Here is a 25,566-nt window from a genome sequence, read left to right on the forward strand (position 1 = left end):
TCATAGCAAATAGATGGGAAAAAAGTAGAAACAGATTTTATTTTCTTGGGCTCCAAAATCACTGCAGGTGGAAACTGCAGCCATGAAATTAAAAGACACTTGCTCCTTGGAAAGAAAGCTATAACAAACCTAGATAGTGTATGAAAAAGGAAAGACATCACTTTGCCGACAATGGTCCTTATAGTTAAAGCTGTGGTTTTTCCAGTAGTCGTGTACAGATGTTAAGAGTTGGACTATAAAGAAAGGTGAATGCCAAAGAATTCATGCTTTCAAACTGTGGTGCTGGAGAATACTCTTGAGAGTCCCTTGGACTGCAAGGAGATCCAACCAGTCAATCCTAAAGGAAATCAGTCCTGAATATTCATTGGAAGGACTGATGCTGAAGCTGAAACTCCAGTACGTCACCTGATGTGAAGAACCGACTTATTGGGAAAACCCCGTTGTTGGGAAAGATTGAGAGCAGGAGGAGAAGGGGACAACATAGGATAAGATGGTGGGATGGCACCACTGGACATGAGTTTGAGCAAATTCAGGGAGACAGTGAAGGACAGGGAAGCCTGGCATGCTGCAGCCCATGGGGTCACAAAGAGCTGGATACAACTTAGGGACTGAACAGCAACAACAGGTTTAGGATATGCTGTTTATTTTCACATGATCTCAGTGTAAAAGTCCTATAACCTTAAGGCTACTTTAACTTATAAGTACTTTCTTTAAAAGTTGTGTGTGTATCTAATTGTTTGCTACGATTTTAAATTTCTTCCTCCTAATTGTGTCTTAGCTTCATCTCTTTTTAATTCCCACTATCACTCTTAAACATTTTTTACTTAGCCACCTAACATTTCTCTCCAGCTTTGGTTTCGTTCACTTACAGTCCATTCCCCATAATGCAAAATTGACTATATTGCCCAATGTAAATTTATTCAGAGGATTCTTCTGTAATCTGGTCCATGCAAACCTCTCTAGCCTCATTTTCCTTTTTGCTTTGTATCTTGTGATCCTTTTAACTCAGACCACATTCAGTACCATTTCCTATCTCTTAGTTGTACATGCTGATTCTTCTGGATGAAATCTGAAATCCATACCATACACCAGGCTACTTTGAAAACAACTCAAGTTGCTTTCTCTGGGATGCCTTCCCAATTCACAGATAAAATTCATATTACCTCTTTTGCAATGTCATTACACTTACACTGACATTTTTATAGTGGTATTACAATTATTTTACTTTTTTGGACTCTCAGATTCTTGATTCTCAGAAATTATTTACGCCTGATTATCTCCAAGGACCTGTCATAAATTATAAATGCTGAGCTCAACCACATATACCTGGTAAACTGTCTTCCACAAACCTTATGTGTTAGACGAAGAGATAGTTATTCTACTAAGGACAGGAAGACAATGCCTATGTACTTTGGAGTCTGAGAGAACCCAACTGGAATCTCAGTTTGATATTTAATAATCATATGCGTGTTCTGTGGAAGTTACTTAATTGCTTAGAAACTCAGTTTCCTCATTTGGTGATGCAAACCTTGAGAAGGGTAGTGAAGGTCTAAGTGTGTAACATACAAAAGGCACCTACTACATAGTGGGCACTTGGTAAGTATTTGTTCTCCTAAAGGAAAAGACCCAAAGAAATATTAATATAATACGTAAACTTAGTCTTTAGTTCTTTTTTAAGGCTGATCATCCTAAGAAATTATTTATTAGTTTGAAGACATATTTTTTGCTAGGTTGTATCCAGTTTATAAAATGGAACCTACTTGGGAAGAATATCCTTGGAATTAATGTGAGAGTTGGGCCATAGAGAAGGCTAAATGCTAAGAATTGATGCTTTTGAACTATGGTGCTGGAGAAGACTCTTGAGAGCCCCTTGGATAGCAAGGAGATCAAACCAGTCAATCATCAACCCTGAATATTCCTTAGAAGGACAGATGCTCAAGCTGAAACTCTAGTATTTTGGCCACCTGATATGAAGAGCTGACTCATTGTAAAAGACCCTGATGGTGGGAAAGATTGAGTGTGAGAGGAGAAGTGGGTGACAGAGGATGAGATAGTTGGATGGCATCATTGAAGCAATGGACATGAGTTTGAGCAAACTCTGGGAGATAGGGAAGGACAGGGAAGCCTGGAGTGCTACCGTCCATGGAGTTGCAAAGAATCAGACAGGTCTGAGTGACTGAACAGCAACTAACCCTAGTTGTATCAGCTTGTGAGTCATTTAAATTTTAGTGGAGTGATAGGTCTTATAATCATGTACGCTTCTGTATGCAATGTTCAGTGTTTCCCAAACTTGTCTAATAGTGTTTTTCAAGCTTGCCTACTACTAGGAATCATGAGGAATGCATATAACATATAGATTCTGGGGCCTCACCTTATACATACTGAATCAATCTTTGGGGTTGGAAATACATATTTTTAACTTGTTAGGTATTTCTCAGATCAAATTTTGAAAATACTGTTATTAAATTTATTATGAGAAATTCTTGGTTAAATTTAATATGCTTCCAAAGTGTTAAGTTTTGGTGGTTTAGGATTTTATTAATTTGGATTTACATTTTTTTTTTTTTTAGGATAGGTTTTGTGTTGGTTTTAGTAAGCAAGTCATTTGTACAATTTATTGCTTAATTGGTGAGACATAAAAATGATAATGCTTAGAATAAGAGCTACCTGAAGATAAAAATAATCATGTCAGAATTGTAAATCTAATCTGTCTATACTACAGCATCTCCAATAAAGATTTTCACATTGATTACACCACTGCCCTATTGTAGCACATTGTGCTAAAGTTCCTAATGAATGTTACAGTAAACTTATTTTCCTGTAGCTTTTGTTATCAACTATTAGTAGAAAGCATTCCCATCCAAAGCCAGTATCTTTATGAGGCTTACTTTATGAGTTAACTATCAAAACCAAGAAGAATTTAGAAGACTATCCATGTTGCTTCCAGAAGATCTGTATCATTTAATATCAGATATTTTAAAAATCTTCATCAGTGAATCTGACTAGTGCCCTTTACTCTGCAATACTCTTTAGCCTAACTGCCACCAGCTGTGTCCTCTCCCCACTGTCCTGTTTTTATTAAAATACCATCAATGGTATTAAATTATATTTTATTATTATTACTTAATGGTTTACACAGTAGATATACATAAAAATGGATGGTGACTCAAATATATATTGCCTTGGATTTTCCACTTTGTAGTTTTGTGGTCTTACCAACTGCGAAGTATTAGTATAGAATGTTCAGTTTAAACATTTATGTGTAGATTAAAATTTTAAGTATTTATTAAAAGGAGGCCTACATTAAGGGTTTGATTTGCTTTATTTTTAAATGGGAATGTAACATTTGGATATTTACCATACGCTAGTCTCTGTGATAAGCCCTTTACATTTTCTTCATAAAATCCTCAGAAAGGTTCTGAAAGAGCTACTTTAATACTTTTATCCCCATTGTACAAATACAGTTAAGTGTCTTGCCCGTTTTCTGTATAGTTGAAGTGGCAGTACTATGATTTAAAGCCGTGAAGCATGAGTCCAGATTCTGAGCTCGTTTACGACATAGTTTACTGCCCCACAAGCTAGATCATGAGAGTGGGAGAAAAGAGAGAAATGGAAAATAGAAATGGAGCCCTTTCTCAGGACATAGGTTAAACATTCTAGATTTTAAACAATTTTGTTGTGCTGCAAAGTGTAAAATTTCATTTAAGCATTAAATGGCTATCATATTTTTAAAACATGATTGTTTACCTCTTTCATTCATTGAATTTTTTATTTCATTGTCATTTTATTTTTTTTTTTAATTTAATTTTTTTTAATTAATTTTATTTTATTTTTAAACTTTACATAATTGTATTAGTTTTGCCAAATATCAAAATGAATCCGCCACAGGTATACCTGTGTTCCCCATCCTGAACCCTCCAAAAGAGACACTGATGTATAGATCAGTCTCATGGACTCTGTGGGAGAGGGAGAGGGTGGGGAGATTTGGGAGAATGGCATTGAAACATGTATGATATCATATATGAAATGAGTCGCCAGTCCAGGTTCATTGTCATTTTAAAGCCTGTTTTATAAAATAAGATAGTACAGCATATACATGTTCTGATCTGCTAGTAAAGTAAAAAATATTACAATATTTAAAAGAAAGTAAAACTTAAAAAAATAGTATAATGTTATAATTTCTAGTATTATTGAAACCTTTCTAAAACGTTAGGAGCCAAGATAGAGAAGAGATCCATATTTCCCTATGGTGTTACCTACATCATTCAGATAAGTTGTATTATGTATTTTATTTTATAGGGACTACAACATCCAGTGTAAGCATAATTGGTCATCGTATGAACTATGGGTTTGGATGTGGTGACTTTGAAGAGGATAGGTCACATGACATTTCACCTAGTGCTTTAAAAATACAAAATAAGGAACAACCAAGACATTATAAGCATACGAAAGGTTAGTACATTTCAATCACAAGTTCATTTTTAGGACTGAGTGTCTTTGAATTTCATATCTTCCATTAACATGCCAATAAAGAAAAACTAACTGAGATTTCTCAGTTTTGAGACTTTTCTTCTTACCCTTCTGATGTGTGGTTGTCAAAATAATTCTGCCAAATAGAACACATAGTTTACATGTTAATATATGGTTATGTCCCAGGAGTTAATCCAGGGAACCTGTTACCCGAGAGGTTAAATCTAGGGAGTCCTTGCTGACCTTTACCCACATACACATACAGACACACTCTCTGTACGTGTGCCGCTTTAAAATGGGGTGGAGAAGTCACATGAACAAATGATTCCCAGATGCCTACTTATGTTGTAACCATGGCGTAAAACTGTGGAAACAGGATTATAATTTTCCTGTGGTAGAACCTGGAAAGTTTTTTTGTTATCACAAACCATTATTAACAATGTACCCTTTTTTTCTTTCTTTCTTTTTTTTTAAACTTAATAGCAAGCAGCACTTCTATGACTGCTCTTTTTTCCGCCCCCCCCCCCGCCCCCACCCCCGCCCCCGCCCCCCAGAGAACCTGTTACAGCTGCTTTTACCATTTTTTCCTCAGAGTAAGAGGCAATAATTTTGAGCCCTCAGGGAAGCCCAATTTTGAAGGGTATAAATATGTAAATAGAGTGAATAGAAGTCACCTGTATTTCAGCATTGCCGCCCACCAGTAAATGTAAGGAACTGTCGTTTTTTTGTGTGTAGCAGCTTTCGTAATAAGGTCAACTTTTGTTGTCTCTGGTCCTCTTAAGTCATATATGTCCAGGTAGTCAGGCATTTTAGTTTATGTATACTTTTTGTGGAACTAATGCAAATTGAGTAAGAGTGAACTTGATTTTAGACACTTTTTCTTGTTTTTTGTTGTTTTTGTTTTGGTAAATTTCTAAAAATTTAATCTGTAAAATAATCCATAGTATCTGTTCTTTGTGAGAAAGATCATTTGCCCATTGTTTTTATTAATACAAAAGAGGATGACAGGGTTTTTTCGTATTTATATATTTTATTTTTTATATAAGAAAAACCAAATACAAAAATATTTTTCTTCCTAAAGGAAATATAATTTCAAATAATTGCTGAATATATTTTTTTACTGCCAATGGCTTTTTTTTTTCTTTTGGATCATAAAAATATTGATATCTTTGATCAACAGTTAATTCTACTACAGAAAATTCCATCAAACTTACACTTCCAACTCTAAACCAAACATCTACTAGATCTATCTGGTCAACAAGAATAAACATATTCAAAACCAAACTTATCTTCCTTTCTAGACTTATTCCTCTTCCTTTTTTTTAATCTGTTTTTATTAGTGGCATTATCATTTTCCCAGTTATGGAGACTTAAAACTTTAGAGTCATCTTTTCTACTTCTCTTTACCCTTCAGGCAGTGACCAATCCTACCAGTTCTTTTCAGTTTAACCTGGGTAACTTCTTCCCTGGGTAATTACAGTAGCCTTCTGATAAGACATTTTGTCTCTTATTTTCATTTCTTTTCAATTCAGTGTACATACTCTTCCAGAATTATCTTTCTAATCATCTCTTCCTTGCTCAAAACCTTTAGTGGTTTTCACAGAATAAATTTCTAACTCTGTAGCATCATTTTTTCATACCCTTAATAATTTTGCCTCAGCTTATTACCTTTCTTGCGTTACCTCTTGAAAGTGAAAGTGAACTCACTCAGTCATGTCCAACTCTTTGGACCCCATGGACTGTAGCCTACCAGGCTCTTCTGTCCATGGGATTTTCCAGGCAAGAATACTGTAGTGTGTTGCCATTTCCTTCTCCAGGAGATCTTTCTAAACCAGGGACAGAACCCAGGTCTCCCGCATTGTAGGCAGACGCCTTACCATCTGAGCCACCAGGGAAGCATTACCTCTTACTATATCTCTATTCATGCCCTGTCCTCTGGCATTATTTATTTATTTGTGGTTGCACTGTGTCTTCATTGCTGTGCACAGGCTTTCTTTAGTTGTGCTTCTCCTCCTAGCAGTACGCAGACTTCTCATAGTGGTGGCTTCTCGTTTCAGAGCACAGGCTCTCAGTGCATGGACTTCAGGAGTTGTTGTGTTCAGGCTTAGTAGTTGCTACTGTTTGGCTTAGTAATTGCGGCTCGCAGGCCCTAGAACTTGGGCTTAATAGTTGTGGTACTTAGTTGCTTAGATGTGGCTTAGTTGCTCGGTGGCATGTGAAATCTTCCCAACCAGGGATCGAACCCATGTCCCTTACATTGGCAGGTGAATTCTTACCTACTGTATCACTAGGGAAGTCCATATCTGCTTTTTGAAACTGGCTGAAATCCATTTCTTTACAAAGCTTTCCACATGCTTCTGGTCTGGAGTAGTATAAGATAAGATATAGGCATCTTTATATCTGTATTATGCTTTGTATATAATGGTGCATGTGTATGTGTGCACTCAGTGATGTCTGACTCTTTGTGACCCCATGGACTGTAATCTACCAGGCTCCTCTGTCAGGGGGGTTTGCCCTTTCCTACTTTAGAGGATCTTCCTGACCCAGGGATTGAACCTGCATGTCTTGTGTCTCCTGCACTGGCCTTTACCACTGAGCCACCTGGGAAGCCACATATCAAATGAATGGAGTGATGATGAGCCAGCCAAAACTAATAATCATGTAAAACCTGCATCCTCAAATAATCAGGTTAAAGTAAATATTGAGTGCAATGTTAAAAGGAATAAAAAGACTCTCAGGAGAAATATTGGTGATGAGTGACAGATGTGAATGGATTTCTTTTGCAAGAAAGAAACCTCAGACTTTTTTAGAACTAGCTCTCCAAACCTCCTCTTCTTTCTCTCCTCTGCTGATTGTCCTTTTGAATGTGACCATTTTCTAGCATAATAACCTTGAACTTCAATTAACGATTTAAGAAAGTGATTAAGATGGATGTTTGTTGCTAACAAACTAGATTTTATAACAATATTTTCTCTTTCTCTATTTGAATAAATGGGGCAGAAATAACAACAACAAAAAAGGATAGTTCATATGCAAAGAATCTTTTAAGCATCTTTATTTTAGAATTGAGATTTGAGCAATATTTCTTTCAATAATTCCTTGCTTTAAATAAAATATAGGGTAAAAAGTGAAAGTAATATTAAAAATGATACTATGTCAGACTTCCCTGGTGGTCCAGTGATTAAAACTCCATGCTTCCAATGCAGGGGGCAGAGGTTTGATTGATCCCTGGTTGGGAAACTAAGATCTTACTAAGATCTTACATGCTGAGTGATGCAGTGGAAAAAAAAATGGTGTTATGTCAGTGTTTCTTATAAATGAAATTAAACTACCTAGGTCTAGTCTTTATGTATTTCCTCCCATGAGATTTGTTTAATTATCAATCACCTCTTAATAGTTAATGTATAGATTTTATGTTTGTTAACTGTTGTGGAGCAAATTGTTCCGTTTACTGAGATTTGTTTCTGTGTCACTGAACACTTTCTGGGGCTACCAGATGTTTCTGTCAGTTGACCCTAAATTAATTGTATTTTGCTTTCATTTTTTTGTCTTGTAATTTAACATATTTATTGAGCACCTGCTGTGTGCCAAGCACTGTACAAATGGTCTCTGGAAAAGAATGATAATCAAAGCTAGACATGAGTCCTATCCCCATAGAGCTTACAGTCTAGTAGGAGAAAGGATAATTAAATAAATTATCATAAACTGAGGTAGAAGTTAATCTAGGAAAGTACAGATTGCTGTGAGATTGACTTGATCTGTTCCCAGGGGTGAGAAGCTTTCCTTCAAGGTTATCCTCTTTTTGTTTGATTATTGTGCTATGATTATTTTCTAACGTCTTCAAAGCTCTTAATTCTGATATGTATGAACTCCTTAAGCAAAGAAAGTTTTCTTTTCTGTCCAGTGCCTAGTCTGAACTAGATTTCATTTTTTTTTAATTGTGGTATAGTTGATTTACAATATTGTGTTAGTTTCAAATATATAGCAAAGTGATTCAGTTTCATGTATGTATATATAGAGAGATGTAGTTCGGAGAAGGCAATGGCTCCCCACTCCAGTACTCTTGCCTGGAAAATCCCGTGGACGAGGGAGCCTGGTGGGCTGCAGTCCATGGGGTTGCGAAGAGTCGGACACGACTGAGTGACTTCACTTAACTTTTCACTTTCATGCTTGGAGAAGGAAATGGGAACCCACTCCAGTGTTCTTGCCTGGAGAATCGCAGGGATGGGGGAGCCTGGTGGGCTGCTGTCTATGGGGTCGCACAGAGTCGGACACTACTGAAGTGACTTAGCAGCAGCAGTTCAGATTAATTTTCCTTATAGGTTATTATTAATACAAGATATTGAATATAGTTCCCTGTGTAAATCCTTGTTGCTTATCTATTTTATGTATAGTAGTGTGTATATGTTAATCCTGTACTCCTAGTTTATTCTTTTCACATGCCTGTCGGCCATCTGTATGTCTTCTTTGAAGAAATGTCTATTTAGGTCTTCTGCTCACTTTCGATTGGGTTGTTCAGTTTTTTGGTTATTGAGTTGTATGTGCTATTTTGCATATTTTATAAAGTAAGCCCTTCTCAGTCACATCATTGACAAATATTTTTTCCAAGTCCATAGGTGGTCTTTTTGTTTTGTTTATACAGCAATTTCCTTCACTCTGCCAAAGCTTATAAGTTTGGGTAGGTCTAATTTGTTTATCTTTGCTTCTGTTCCTTTTGCCTTTGGAGAATGATCTAAGAAGACATTGATACAATTTATGTCTGAGAATTTTTTGTCTATGTTTTCTTCTAGGAGTTTCATGGTGCCTTGATATTTAGGTCTTACAAGGTTTATTTTTGTGTATGGTGTGAAGTAGTGTTCTAATTTCATTGATTTACGTGTAACTGTCCAGCTTTCCCAACATCACTTGCTGAAGAGACTGAAAACTTCTCAAACATAGAGAAGGAAACAGATACCCAGGTACAGGAAGTACAGAGGGTCCTAAACAAAATGAATCTAAACACCCACACAAAGGCATATCATAATTAACATAGAAAAAGAAAAGATTCTAAAGACAGCAAGAGGAAAAGAGTCAAAGAGTCAGTTACAGGGGAACCCCCATAAGGCTATCACCTGATTTTTTGCATAAATTTTGCAGGCCACAAGGGGATGGCATTGTATATTCGAAGTCCTGAAAGGGAGAAAAACCTGCAACATAGGATACTCTACCCAGCAAAATTGTCACACATATCTAAAATATACAGTAGACTCACAAAACCAAAAAAGAAAGGAACTCTAGCATAATATAGAAGAAAATCATCAAACTCTAAAAGGAAATACAAAAAGAAAAAATGCAAAATCATCTGGGAGGCAAGTTTTCAAATGGCAGTGTGTACATTCGCTTACTCCTTGGAAGGAAAGTTATGACCAACCTAGATAGCATATTCAAAAGCAGAGACATTACTTTGCCAACAAAGGTTCATCTAGTCAAGGCTGTGGTTTTCCCTGTGGTCATGTATGGATGTGAGAGTTAGACTGTGAAGAAGGCTGAGCGCTGAAGAATTGATGCTTTTGAACTGTGGTGTTGGAGAAGACTCTTGAGAGTCCCTTGGACTGCAAGGAGATCCAACCAGTCCATTCTGAAGGAGATCAGCCCTGGGATTTCTTTGGAAGGAATGATGCTAAAGCTGAAACTCCAGTACTTTGGCCACCTCATGCGAAGAGTTGACTCATTGGAAAAGACTCTGATGCTGGGAGGGATTGGGGGCAGGAGGAGAAGGGGACGACAGAGGATGAGATGGCTGGATGGCATCACTGACTCGATGTACATGAGTCTGAGTGAACTCCGGGAGTTGGTGATGGACAGGGAGGCCTGGCGTGCTGTGATTCATGGGGTCGCAAAGAGTCGGACACAACTGAGCGACTGAACTGAACTGAACTGACATACCTACTAATATTACTTTAAATGTCTGTGGACTAAATGCTCTAATCAAAAAACAGAGTGGCAGATTGGATTTAAAAAAAAAAGACCCACAAGAACCTATAATAGGCTACCTACAAGAGAATCATCTTAGGATAAAGGACACACACAGATTGAAAGTGAGGGGATGGAAAAAGATATATCATGCAAATGGAAGTAGCAAGAAAATGGGAGTAGTGATAATTATATCAGACAAATTGACTTAAAAACAAAAGTCCATAAAGAGAACATTTTATCATGACAAAGGGATAAATATGGGAAGAGGATATTACATTTATTAACATGTGCATCCAGTATAGGAGCACCTAAATATATAAAATGAATACTAAAAACATGAGGGGAGAAATTGAGAGGAATACAATAATAGTAGGCAACTTTAAACCCCACTGAAACCAATGGACAGATCTTCCAGACAGAAAATCAATAAAGAAACAGAGATCATAAATGATACAATAGATCAGGTGGATTTAATTAATATCTATAGGGCACTACATCCAAAAACCCCAGAATCACATTTTTTTTTTCAAGTGCCCGTGGAATGTTCTCTGCAGTAGACCACATACTAGGTCACAAAACAAAGCTTAACAAAGTTAAGAGGATAGACATTATTTCTAGTATCTTTTCTGAGCACAACAGTATGAAGCTAGAAATCAGCCACAGAAAGAAAGTAAGAAGAAGAAAAAAAACCACTTGGATACTAAACCACATATTACTAAAAAACAGTGGGTCATCATTGAAATCAAAGAGGAAATCAGAAAACACCTCAAGACAAATGACAATGAAAACACCTTACAGAATCTATGGGATGCAGCAAAAACTTTTCTAAGAGGGAAGTTTATAGTGACACAGGCCTTAAGAAAGAAGAAAAATCTCAAAAAACCTCCCACCTAAAAGACCTAGAAGAAGGACAAATGAGACCCAAAATCAGCAGAAGGAAGGAAATAAATATATGTCAGAGAATAAATAAATGAGATAAAAAACTGCGGAGATCAATAAAATCAAGAGCCCCCCCTTTTTTAAAAAAAAATAAAATTTAGTAACCTCTAGCCAAGTTCAAGAAGAAAAGAGATAGGACCCAAAAAACAACATAAGAAAGTAAAGACAAATAACAACTGATTCCACAGAAATACAAAAACTCATACTATAAAGATTTATATGCCAACAAATTAGACAAGTTTTTAGAAATATGCAGTCTGCCAAAATTGAATCAAGAAGAAACAGATATTTGAACAAACCAATTACTAAAAGTGAAATCGAGCATCTATTTTGAAAAACTCCCTGCAAACAAAAGTCTAGGACCAGATGGTCTCACTGAGGAACTCCACCAAACATACAAAGACTGCACACCTGTGCTCAAATTATTCCAAAAGACTGAAGAGAAGGGAACACTCCCAAATTCATTCTAAAAGCCACCATCATCCTGATATCAAAACCAAGGATAATTACCAAAAAAAAGAAGAAAGAAAATTATGTGTCGATATGTTTGATAAATATAGATGTAAAAATCCTCAATAAAATATTAGCAAACTGAATCCAATACAGTACATAAAAAGGATCAAAAAACATGATCGAGTTGGATTCACTCTAGGGTCTCAAGGACAGTTTATTATACCTAATCAAATCAATGTGATACATACCACATCATCAAAAGAAAAGACAGAAATTATATGATCATTTCAATAGATGCAGAAAAAGCATTTGATAAAATTCAACATCCATTATTTAAAAAAAAGAAACTTCTCACCAAAGTGGGTATAGGTAAGTAAGTGTTAGTCACTCAGCCGTGTCCAACTCTGCAACACCATGGACTGCAGCCTGCCAGGCTTCTCTGTCCATGGGATTCTCCAGGCAAGAATAGTGGAGTGGGTAGCCATTCCCCTCTCCAGAAGATCTTCCCTATCCAGGGATTGAACCCAGGTCTCCTGGGTTCTTTTTTTTACTGTCTGGGCCACCAGGGAAGCCCTGTAAGTAGGTACAGAGGGAATGAATCTCAAAAGCAATTTACAACAAACCCACAGCCAACATAATACTCAGTGGTAAAATGCTGAATGCCTTCCTGCTAAATTCAGGAACAAGGCAAGGATGCCTGCTCTCACCACTTCTACTCAGTGTAGCTTTGGAAGCTCTAGCCACAGCAGTCAGACAAGAAAAAGTAATAAAAGATATCCAAATCAGAAGGGAGGATGTAAAGCTGTCACTATTTGTAGATAATATGATACTCTATATGCTGCTGCTGCTGCTAAATCGCTTCAGTTGTGTCCGACTCTGTGTGACCCCATAGATGGTAGCCTACCAGGCTCCTCCGTCCATGGGATTTTCCAGGCAAGAGTACTTGAGTGGGTTGCCATTGCCTTCTCCAGATACTCTATATACAGATCCTTAAAAACTCCACACAAAAACTATTAGAACTAATAAGTGAATTCGGCAAGGTAGCAGGATACAAGAGTATCCTTCTTCATTTCTTTATACTTAAAACCAAATACCAGAAAGTAAAAAAAAAAATCACATCCAAATATTAAATAAAATATCTAGGACTAAACTTAACCACAAGAGTGAAAGACCTATACACTGAAGACAATAAAACATTGATAAAGGAAATTGAAGATGATTTTAAGAAATGGAAAGATATCGTTTGCTCTTTGATTTCAAGATTTAATATTGTTATACTGCCCAAAACAAACTGTACAGATTTAATGTGATCCCTATCAATATAACCATGATAAATTTCACAGAACTAGAACAAATAATAATAACATGTATATGGAACCACAAACACCCAGAATTGCCAAAGCAATACTGAGGAAAAAGAAAAAAGCTGGAGGCGTATTCCTTTCAGACTTCAAACAATACTGCAAAGTTACAGTAATCAAACAGCTTGGTATTGGCACAAAAGCAGATATATAGATCAATGGAACAGAACACAGAGCTCAAGAATAAACCCACAAACCTGCAGTCAATTAATCTATGACAAAGGACACAAGAATATACACTGAACAAACCAAGTATTCTAAGTATTTATTGAATTAATGTGTAAATATATAAATTATAAATTCTTTGTATGAAATTAATTTTCAGTTTTAAAAAACCATGTCATGATATCCTGAAATACTACATAAGTATGTATTTTTTAATGCTTTTTTGTTTGTTTGTTTCTTTAGCATCTACAGGGTCATCATCAAATTTCCACCAAATTTCCAGTTTTGACTTCATGTCTACAAATACCTTATCAGAAGACTCAGTAGTAGTTGTTGGAAAAGGTATTTTAAAATTATTTAGCTTTTTAATTGTATGTTTTCTTCATGTATAAGCAAAGCATATCAATAAAGAATAGAGAAGAGTGTGCTTCAGGTGTTGAATAGAACTTTCTTTTTGAAAAAATTGTTAAATTGAAAGAATTAAAAGTGAATACTTAGCACCACATTTCTATCCTCTAATGAAACAATGGTAAATTTATGTCAGTAATTTTCAGAGAGATGTATTATGTGACAGGTACAGTTTAGGCACTTTATAAGATACTTCTGCTGCTGCTACTGCTGCTAAGTCGCTTCAGTAGTGTCCGACTCTGTGCGACTCCACAGACGGCAGCCCACCAGGCTCCCCCGTCCCTGGGATTCTCCAGGCAAGAATACTGGAGTGGGTTGCCATTTCCTTCTCCACTTCTAGGATAGCTTAAACAATTTTATTGCAGTTCAAATTCAAATTGTAGTCCTTTTTGATTGACTTAGTAATCAATATAAATTAATATAATTCTATAACATCTCATGCAAAGACTAGACAAATCTTAATTAGTATCTGTTATATATTTCAGGTACGTTGAGAAACCTTTGAACAACTTGTTTGCAAATATCCTTTAAAATTATCATTTTTCCCCCAACTTGATTGAGGTATAATTGACGAATAAAATTGTAAGACATTTAAAGTATACAATGTGATGATTAAATACCTATTTACATTGTAAAAAGATTTCTCCATCTAGTCCATTAACACAGCCCAACTAGATTCTTTTTTAATTGCAAAACTAGAATATGATGATAGATGTTGAGGGTGTACATCTTATTTTTGGTAAATAGAATGAAATGCTTAGAAAGCTTTCCTGACTTCTTTGCTGATATCATTAGGTTAATTTTAGATCCTCCTCAGATTGACTTCAACCTCCCCTTATAAGCTTATTTTCTCTATTTGCCTTGTGCCCAAACATCACTCCACAAACATGCTTTCTACTTGTTCACCTCTGCTTATGAACATCTTTATCTCATAGGATGTTCTCCCTGCCTTCCTCACTTGTCTACTCAAATTATTCTATGTCTTCCAGTCCCAGCTCAAATCCTTGCTCTTTGAAACCATTTTAAACACTCGCTTACCTAACCTTTCATTCATGTGAACTCAGAACTTACAATATGCAAATATGCAGTTCTCATTTGACATCATGAAATTTCTTGTTATTATATTATCATTTGATAGGTGTTTTTGTATTTCGTGATTATTTAACATGTTTTTCTTATTAATTATATTGTTTACTTCTTTTAAAACCTTGTCTTAAAATTTTGTTGTCCAGAATAACATCACATAAATAATGACAGTGTTTGATGGTTGGTTGCTTTCAGGGGTATTTGGAAATCCAATTCCAGCACCAGCAACCTGCAGTCAATCAGTGATAACTTCTGTGGAAAATGGGGTTTCGTTTTCAGTTAAAAATACTGAACCACCATCAGGCATTTATGGAAGAGCAGTTCAGCAGAGTATTCCATCATATGTTGATTCTGAGAATGAAAAAGATGTAAGGTTATTTCTTAATTATTAGGATAAATTCAAGCTTATGATACATCATTATTTTGTGTATATCAGATTTGGGGTGATAAAAGTGCTTTGATTATAATTTTTTAAATCTCAATGATATTGAAATTCTTGAACCTTAATCATGTAAATGATAGATTATTCTCCTTTTCCACCAAATATATTGTTATTCTGGTGTAAAGTATCTAATGTACTTTATATTCTACATGTACTTTATATACATATATATGTGTGCATGTATATATTTGACAATTTTCCAGGATATCGTCAAGGAGTAACAAACTAGTATCTTTAGGCACAAATTTAGTTCGCAGTTGGTACTATGTAATTCTATTCAATTTTAGAATTACTGAAATAAGGACTAAGAAATGTATAATTCATTTTGTATAGCTTACAGTTGCCTAAGATGAAGATAGTTAAGTGTCAGACTTTCTAAATAATTAGAGATATTTCAACTTTTTCATGCAGATTAAAGTTTCTATTTCAAAATCTACTTATGACAAGATGAGACAAAAGAGAAAAGAGGAAAAAGAACTTTTTGACATTAAAGATTCTGAAAGGAAGGAACAGAATCCCTGGGAACGAATGAAATATACAGGAAATGAAAAAATGGCACCTCAAAGTAAGTGGAATTTAACATTTGGTGTGATTTCATTTAACTCATAATACTCAAAAACTACTGTACTGAGGTTTAACTGAGGGTGATACATGACTAATAATGGAATATGTTGAACTATCATACTGAAATTTGAATGACTCAGTAACATATAATTAACTATATATAATAGTTATATATAATATATAATTATTTGAAATTTGAATTTTCAGCATTCTCAAATAATTTCACTATTACCGTCATAAAATCTAGGGGGAGAAAAATCCACAAAACTTCTTATCTAAGCCAATAGTTCAAAGTAGGAATGGAAGTACAAATATAACAAATAATATAAATAGTAACAAACCACAAATTGTTGCATATTCATTCTAGAGACATCAACTAATTTTGTGATTTTTCACCTATAATGTAGGCTTTACAGGTTTTATTTCTAAGAAGTATAAGGAGAGTGCTTCCCTGAAGTTACCCTTATATTATTTGAACAGAAGAGTATGCTTACAAGATAAATACAGAAAGTGAGAACAACCTTTTAGAGACTGTTGTCATAACACTTTTATTGTATTTTATAAAAGTATCAGTCTGCAAGAAAGGAAGTTTAAGAAACAAAACAAAGCCCCTAGCCTGGCCAACACTGCTTTAGATTGATGTTCTGTACACCTCTGTTTCCAGAGTAATATTTGTTTTGTTTTGTTTCTCTTTTTTTCCAGGTAAAAACAATAGAAATTGTCATATAATGCCGAGGTTGATAATTTGATATTATATATGCATCCCTTCCTAATGAATTATTCTCACTTGAGAATGAAAGTAAAATAGATACAGAGAGGGAGTCCTTAAAACTTTAGCAACAGTTTTTTCACCTGTAATACAGGATAATAATAATAACCATCACATAGGGTTGTCAAATGAATCAAGTGAGATGATATAAATGAAGCATTTAGCACAATGCAGGCAGGAGTTCAATAAATGATAGTTAGTGGTGCTGTTTTGAATTTGCTGTTCTTTCTGGGTTATAAAATTCCAAAGGTTTTTTTTTTTTTTAATACATACAAATCTTATTTATGAAATCTAATGAGGGTGCATCTGAACTATCAAAAAAATTATTGAGGTCTACTTATTATATTCATTAATTGTCATGTAATTTTCTTCAGATATGATTTACTCAAACAAAAATTGGTACTCATTTATCACTACAGTAATCCAAAATAATATATTCATCTTTTGGGATGCATCTTCTTATCTGGTGTGTGATAAAGTTTGGAAAGCACAAATTCTTTCTTAGACCTCTTTATATAAAATCAAGAGCAATTGTAGGCCTAGATGAAAATCCTACCTTTGCCACTCATTATTAGCATTGAGACTTTGAATACATTTCTTAGTCTCTGTAAAACTCAGTTATATTTTTGGCTGCAAATTGGAGATAATGAGAATACATATCACACCTTTATTGAGAGAATTAAATGTAAAGTTTGTAAAGCATTTGTCACAACAAGACTCTGATGCTGGGAGGGATTGGGGGCAGGAGGAGAAGGGGACGACAGAGGATGAGATGGCTGGATGGCATCACTGACTCGATGGACGTGAGTCTGAGTGAACTCCGGGAGTTGGTGATGGACAGGGAGGCCTGGCGTGCTGCGATTCATGGGGTCGCAAAGAGTCGGACATGACTGAGCGACTGATCTGATCTGACCTGAATATGAAGTATTTAAATATCTCTTTAGGGACTTCCCTGGTTGTCCAGTGGTTAAGAATCAGTGCTTCCAATGATGGGTATGCAGGTTCAATCCCTGGTCGGAGATCTAAGATCCCATATGCCATGTAGTGTAGCCAAAAAAAACTCTTTTAACATGAAAAAATAACTAATCTCTACCCACTTACAAAAGCCATTACACATCCTATTTTATCTTTTTGATTTTTTTTCTTTCTGACACCCTCACTACATGTGTCTTACAGTGCTCAGTGCCTTTGTGGTAGGCATTGCCCTGGGCACTTACTTCCTCAGTATCTAGCACAATGCCTTATATCTGGAAAATGGGTGGTAAATGTTTGATTGTGGAAGAACCATTGATCATGCTACTACATATGATCTTAGGATTTTTAGTATACCTTAATGCTGTACCAATAGCAAAACTTGTAATTTATACACAGTTGTTATGAAGCTTTATTTCTGTTATCAGTTGTATGGTAAATTAGGTATGCATCCACTTTTTTTTTACAAAATGGGATCATATTCTTCTTACCAACTTTTATTGATAGCTCTTAAGGCCAAACTTTGTTGTATGACTCATGACTGCAAAACCACTTAAACATTTATACTAATGTAATTTAATAGTTTTATTTATAAAAAATAAGTTTTTAAATAATTTTGATATCAGGTATTACAGTTTTGTTGGAGACTGAACTAATAGTTGGGGCTTCCCCACTGGCTCAGCAGTAAAGAATCCACCTGCAATGCAGGGTTCGATCCCTGGGTCAGGAAGATATCCCCGGCAGAAGGAAATGTCAACCCAGTCTAGTGTTCTTGCCTGGAAGACCCCATGGAACAGAGGAGCCTGGCGGGTTATAGTCCATGAGATCTCAAAAGAGTCAGACACAACTTAGCGACTAAATGACAACAACAACAATCTAATATAAGTTTCTATAAGAAATATTTGTAGACTCCATGGTCAGAGTACTATTTGTACCCCTTTGTATCAGAGTGAGTTTACACTTTATTTAGTATGTTTCTTTGTTCTAGATGAAGCATCTCCTGGAGCCATTCCACAGTATAAAGAAAGGATGCCCTCTGTCACTCATAGTCCAGAAATAATGGATTCATCAGAACTACGGCCATTTTCCAAACCCGAAGTAGCACTGACAGAAGCTCTGAGGCTTTTAGCTGATGAGGATTGGTGAGTTAACCATCCCTGTCCCAAAAGTTTGCTGAAATTATTTTTTATAAATTGACACATTTCCTATTATAATAGTCGTAGAAATGATTACTTACGTTCTTTCTTAGGCAGTCTGGGTTTTTCCCAACTTATAATTAATAGCTGAACTCTGGGCCTCATAGAGTGCTATATTAACACTTATGACATGTATTATAAGGATATAGTTTAGCTTTGTTAAGCTTTCGGTATTAAGTACAAATCTCATCATTTCTCCAAGTGTTTCTCTGTGAAATATATTCTACAGAAGTCTTGAGAATACTTACTCTGTTTCTGCCACGGCTGCATAGCTACCCAGCCAGCCCAGCCAGTAAATCAAGGCAAACAGAAAGACAGTGGCATCCACTTGCTTCAGCTGGAGCATGTACTGGCTGCTCTGTCCCATTTCCTCCTGTGTTCCTTCAGTCGGTCTTCATCCTCAGTGTGCACCTCATCATCAGTTTTGCTTTTTGTCCTCGATCATATTCATCAGCATAAAAATGTGCCATGATATTTCTTCTTTTTAAAAATCCTTCCTAAACTGCACACCTTCTTCACATTTTCACATTTCTTTTCTCCTCACTTGTTAGCAAAAGACCTTAAAAATGCAAGTTCATTTGTCTACTTTTTCACCTCTTGTTCTCTTCTCAGCCTTCTTTAATTGACTTTCAACCCTCCCCTCCTCGACCGTCACTTAGCTTCACTAAAACTGCAAAAATAACCATTTGCTAAATCTACACTAGTCACTTACTGTCATCATACTTAGCCTCTCAGCATCATTTGTAATACAGTTGACACTCCCCCCTTTTTTTTTTAATTAATTAATTTTTCTTTTGACTGCATTGGGTCTTTGATACTATGTGTGAGCTTATCTTGGTTCTTTTCCTGCTTCAGTACTTAGTGCTTATTGGTGTTCTGTTTGATTTCAGTATTGAGGAGTGCTCCAGAATTTAATCCACTGACATTCTCTATTTACATTCATTTCAAGGATCCAGGCTGGCAATCTTTTCCTATAAAGAGCCAGACAGTAAAATATTTTAGACTTTGCAGGCCACATGTCTCTGTTGCAGCTACTCAACGTTGCTGTCATAATAAAAATCAGCCTTGGACATTATGAAAACAAATGGGGATGGCTGTGCTTAAATGAACTTTACTTATAAAAATTTGACTTATAGAAGAAAACTCTGACGGGGCCAGATTTGGTCAGTGAGTCATAGTTTGCCAATCCCTTTCTTAAATGATCTCATTCAGCTTCATAGCTTTAAATTCCACCCACACTCTGATTTCTCATAAATGCATATCTGAATTCCTGGTATCTTCTTGAGCTCTAAGCTTATAAGCTCTAAGCTTCTACTTGACACTTCCACTTGGATTACAGTAGACATTTTAAATTTAATATGTCTAAAGTAGAACTATTAAACTTCCACTTCTTGCCAAGATGGATTAACAGGTATTAGATTTGCCTTCACATTAGAAAGAACTAAAGAAATCATACAAAATACATGAAGCAGTGGTTTTGAGAATATTGTTCACCAGGCAGTGAAAGACAGTGATCCCTAAGAAACAAAGAAGTTGATCCCTATAACTGCCCTTGCTATCTTCCTGCAGAGTTTTCAAATCACAGCTTAGGGAGGGGAAAGCCATGTACATATCAGCAGAAATGGAGATGAAACTGGGAGTTTGGGGAGGCCAAGATAGCTAGAGCTTGTAGCCAGAATGCCAGAGGAGGATATAGCTTCTTAAAGAACTCTAGGATCCTTCAGAGAATTACTCTCGAATGTTTAGCTGAGTATTGGTCAAGCCAGAACAAGAAACACTTATAAAAGTTACAAAGAACAATCCCTGGAGCATATACAAGGCCAAGAATACTTTTCTTTCCCCACCAGCAGAGTGGAAAACCTTACAAGTTACATGGCATTGTACAATAGTCCAAAGAGTTTTGCTTCATCTATGTAATGCATAAACCCTAGGCTAAAGACTGACTTTGTTCCACCAAACAGAACATAGAAGCAAGACCTGAGAGGATCAGACTTTCCAAATAACTATATCTCATAACAAAGCTAAGGATATTTATAGGAATATAAAAATATCTAAGATAAAAATTCACAGTGCCTGGCATCTGGTAACAAATTACCAGGCATGCAAAGAGACAGGAAAATACAACCCATAATGAGAGGGGAGACAAAGAAAACAATGGAAACTAATCCAAAAATGGTATCAGGTCAGTTCAGTCACTCAGTAGTATCTGACTCTTTGCAACCCCGTGGACTGCAGCACACCAGGCTTCCCTGTTCATCACCAACTCGTGGAGCTTACTCAAACTCACGTCTATCACGTTGGTGATGGCATCCAACCATCTCATCCTCTGTCATCCCCTTCTCCCGCCTTCAGTCTTTCCCAGCATCAGGATCTTTTCCAATGAGTCGGTTCTTTGGTCCAATACTCTCCAGAGTATTGGAGTTTCAGCATCAGTTCTTCCAATGAATATTCAGGACTGATTTCCTTTAGGAAGGACTGGTTTGATCTCCTTGCAGTCCAAGGGACTCTCAAGAGTCTTCTCCAACACCACAATTCAAATGCATCAATTCTTTGGCTCTTACCTTTCTTTATAGTCCAACTCTCACATCCGTACAAGACTACTGGAAAAACCATAGCTTTGACTAGATGCATCTTTGTTGGTACAGTAATGTCTCTGCTTTTTAATAAGCTGTCTAGGTTGGTCATAACTTTTCTTCCAAGGAGCAAGCATCTTTTAATTTCATGGCTGCAGTCACCATCTGCAGTGATTTTGGAGCCCCCAAAAATAAATTCTGTCACTGTTTCCATTGTCTCCCCATCTATTTGCTATGAAGTGATGGAACTGGATGCCATGATCTTAGTTTCCTGAATGTTGAGTTTTAAGCCAACTTTTTCACTCTCCTCATTCACTTTTATCAAGAGGTTCTTTAGTTCTTCTTCACTTTCTGCCATTAATGTGGTATCATCTGCATATCTGAGGTTATTGATATTTCTCCTGGCAATCTTGATTCCAGCTTGTGCTTCATCCAGCCCAGCATTTCACATGATGTACTCTGCATATAAGTTAAATAAGCAGGGTGACAACAAACAGCCTTGACCTACTCCTTTCCCGATTTGGAACCAGTCTGTTACTAACTGTTGCTATAGATTATAGAATTGCTAGACAAAGAAATTATTTTAACTATAGTTATAATTCTAATACATTATGTTAGAGAAGCTGGAGGAAAGACATGAACAGAGGATTGGTGAACTGTAGGGAGACTTGCAAAATCCCTTTTGCCATATAATGTAACATGATCGAGGGAAGTAATAGCCCATCATATTCACCCTTAAGGGGAGGGTATTATTCAGGTCATGTATACTAGGGGCAGGAAGCAAGGTTTAGACTTCTGTCTTATCATTTAGACTGTCATTAGACATTTATCATTAGACTCATTTAGAATTCTGTCTATCACATCATGAATAAAGAGGGCCATTTTATATTGATAAGGGAGTTAATTCAGCAAGAAGACATGGCCGTCCTAAACATTTATTTATCATATACTGGAGCTTCAGAATATATTAAGCAACTACTGGTAGAACTGCAGAGAAATAAACAAATCCACAATTATAGTTGGAACTCAAACAATCCTCTCATTAATTGATAGAACTAGAAGAAAGAAAATCAGTAAGGATATAGAAGAATTTCAACTTGACCTGTGACATTTATAGAATACTTCAGGTAAAACAACAGAATTCATTCTTTTCAAGTCCAGAAGGGTCTTTACTGAGAAAGACTGTGTTCTGAAACATAAAACAAATAATTTAAAAGGTTTCAGATTATGCAAGGTTTGTTCTCTGACCACAGTGGAATTAAATTAGAAGTTAGAAAAATACCTGAAAAATCTCTAAATATTTGGAAACTAAGTATCATACTTACTAATCATCCATGGCTCTAAGAATGGAAAATTAGCATTTTGAATTTAATGAAATTAAAAAATGAGACAAAATTTGTGGGATACAGCTAAATTAGAGGAGAATTTATAGCCCTATAATTCTAAAAGATGAAAAGTTTTATATCAGTGACCTCAGGTTTCACCGGAAACTGAAATGCAAATGAAGCCCAAAATAAGCAAAGAAAGAAAATAATAAAGAATGTAATGGAAATCAATGAAATAGAAAACAAACAATTGGGAATACAAATGAAAATAAAAGCAGTCTCTTGGAGAAGATAAATATAATTGGTAAACCTTTTAGTCAGACTGATGAAGAAAAAAAGAGAAGAAACAAATTCCTACATCAGGAAAGAGAGAAGGAATATCACTACTGATCATACAGCTATTAAATAAATAATGAAGGGAAAAAATAAATAATAAAGGAATATGATAAATAGCTTTAGGCCCATAAATTTGACAGCTTAGTAAAATGGACAGATTTTTGGAAAGACACAATCTACCAAAACTCACTCAAAAAGATACAGATAATCTGTATTACCTAATATCTCTTGAGGAAATTGAATTTGAATTTCTTTGCCACAAAGAAAACTTCATGCTTGGGTAGTTTCACTAATGAATTATATCAAACATTTAAGGAAGAAATCAATTTTACACAAACTTCTAGAACATTGAAGAAGCTGGTGTGCTTCCTGTCCTTCTTTGCCGTCAGCAGTACTCTGATACCAGAACGACGCAGATAAATGTTTCACGTGAACTTGGAAAAACAGTCTGCGTTCTGGTGTTGGTTGTAGTGTTCTATCAATGTTAGGAAGATCAAGTTGCTTGGTGGTGGTTGAAAGTCTTAAATTTCCTGTATACTTACTGGTTTCTTGTTTATTTTTTCTATCAGTTACTGGGCTTTTAAAATCTCCAAGTATAGTTTAAGCTTTGTATATTCCTTCTTAAGTTGATTTTTTTGGTTGTTGTTGGTTTCTCTTTAGCACTTAAATTGTATTCAGTGTTTTCTGGCTTGTACATTTCTGGCCTAAAGCCTTTTATCGTTGTTATCTTTGTTCTGCTGTATGTAATTTGCCCTTTTTTCCTATGGCTGTTTTTAAGAATATTCCCTTTAACAGTCTTTTTAGTAATTTGATAATAATGTTCCATTTTGTGTTTTTTTGTGGTTATCCCGTTTAGGATTTGTTCTTGGATCTGAGAATTTAGAGCTTTGATCAAATTTGGAAAAATTTCAGCCACTCTTTCTTAATTTTTCTGCCTTCCTCACTCTTGACTCCACTTTCTATTATTTATGTTTAGAATCTGGTTGTTTATGCATCTGAATGGTAATTGTAACAGCTTTATGCTTATCCAAAAAATGAAAATCTTGAACCAGGCATCTGCTAAATAGATTTACTCTTGCCACCTTGAAATCTTGAGTCTTTTCTCCCTGTTATCCCATAACTTATTCAAGGGATTTAAATGCTTAAAAAAGTAACCACTATCAGTATTACCAACTAAGGAAACTCAGCTTACATTTTTCAAATAATTACAATGGAAACCATCAAGTTTGAAATGTAATGTCTCTATCCCACTTAAATCTACTCTCTGGTTAGCATTCACCTACCCTTCATCTGTCTCATTAGGTAAGATCATGAAAAAGAAATACGAGTTACATAACCATAAATGTTTTTCTGCTCTTGGATCACCAACAAAATTATGGCTAGTTATTTAATCTCCTTCCATTTTCGTTTCATTGCTTCCCTCACATTTGCCATTCCATTCCTTTCTATTCTCTAAAAAGAATATGACATGCTTAGTAGTGGAGAAATGTTCCTTTTTATTGACAAAGCATATGCTTAACTCGACTGTCAGCAGTGGTTTTGAATGGTGTTTTGAATCAGGAGTAGAACTATGGGAGTAAATAAAACTTTCCGTATCTTTTATTTGAGCTTCCTGCATGATAAGGGAAGATAGACAGGGTCTCCTCATTGGCAATAATCCATACTCACAAAAGAAGAAGAAATCTGAGATCCTGTTCCAGTGGAGCCCCATTTAATACATGGTTTTGTTGTTTGTTTCTTTTTCTCACAGGGAGAAGAAAATTGAGGGACTGAACTTTATTAGATGTTTAGCTGCTTTTCATTCTGAAATACTGAACACAAAGTTGCATGAAACAAATTTTGCAGTAGTTCAAGAGGTAAACTTATTTTTCAGCTGAGTTAAGGAGTGTTTGGATAACAAAATATAAACATGCCATATTTACTTGACCTTGAAAAACTGTACTAAATGAAATCAGTAGGCTTGTATGTAAAGTACCTCATGCCTTACTTTGCAACATTTAAAAAAATTTATAAAATGTTGATTTTTCTTTTAAAGACATAATATACATACTAATGCATGTTGCTTTGACAATAAATTTGGCTTTAAGGTCATTATTACTGATTTTCTTTCAGAATTTCAGCAAAATGTACATTTTGGAAATTTTTTTTAGGTAAAAAATTTACGCTCTGGAGTTTCTCGTGCTGCTGTGGTCTGTTTAAGTGATCTTTTTACTCACCTGAAAAAGAGCATGGATCAAGAACTAGATAATACCGTAAAAGTTTTATTGCAGAAGTCAGGAGAATCAAATACATTTATAAGAGAAGATGTTGACAAGGCATTAAGAGCTATGATCACTAATGTAACTCCCGCACGTGCGGTTGTTTCTCTTATCAACGGAGGACAAAGGTAATGTTCAAAATAATCTGGACATGTCCTTAAACTAAAAATGCAGTTGTTTATAATCTGGGGTATACGGGAAAAGTGCAAATTTCAATGTTATTTCAGTCAGAAAACATGTATTAAATAATTCCTTTGTGGTAAAAGTCAGATTAGGTACTAAGCATACAGAAGA

At 35.6% G+C, this 25,566-nt stretch overlaps 1 protein-coding gene across 4 annotated transcripts in view; it reads left to right on the plus strand.

Annotated features, from left to right (window-relative positions):
* The window catches only part of TOGARAM1 (TOG array regulator of axonemal microtubules 1), a 78,448-nt gene that overhangs the window by 37,794 nt on the left and 15,088 nt on the right, over positions 1-25,566 (plus strand). For 2 of the 4 annotated variants that reach the window (XM_019983743.2, XM_019983739.2), the window contains exons 8-14: positions 4,300-4,452; positions 13,587-13,685; positions 15,033-15,205; positions 15,691-15,844; positions 18,555-18,726; positions 24,765-24,870; positions 25,165-25,400. In XM_019983743.2, the coding sequence (XP_019839302.2) occupies positions 4,300-4,452; positions 13,587-13,685; positions 15,033-15,205; positions 15,691-15,844; positions 18,555-18,726; positions 24,765-24,870; positions 25,165-25,400 (1,093 nt within the window). The remainder of the gene's footprint in view (positions 1-4,299; positions 4,453-13,586; positions 13,686-15,032; positions 15,206-15,690; positions 15,845-18,554; positions 18,727-24,764; positions 24,871-25,164; positions 25,401-25,566) is intronic. The other 2 variants (XM_019983740.2, XM_019983742.2) reach the window with 2 other exon arrangements.

Source organism: Bos indicus, chromosome 21 (genome assembly GCF_029378745.1).
Source record: "Bos indicus isolate NIAB-ARS_2022 breed Sahiwal x Tharparkar chromosome 21, NIAB-ARS_B.indTharparkar_mat_pri_1.0, whole genome shotgun sequence".
In the NCBI taxonomy this organism is placed as follows: Eukaryota; Metazoa; Chordata; class Mammalia; order Artiodactyla; family Bovidae; genus Bos; species Bos indicus.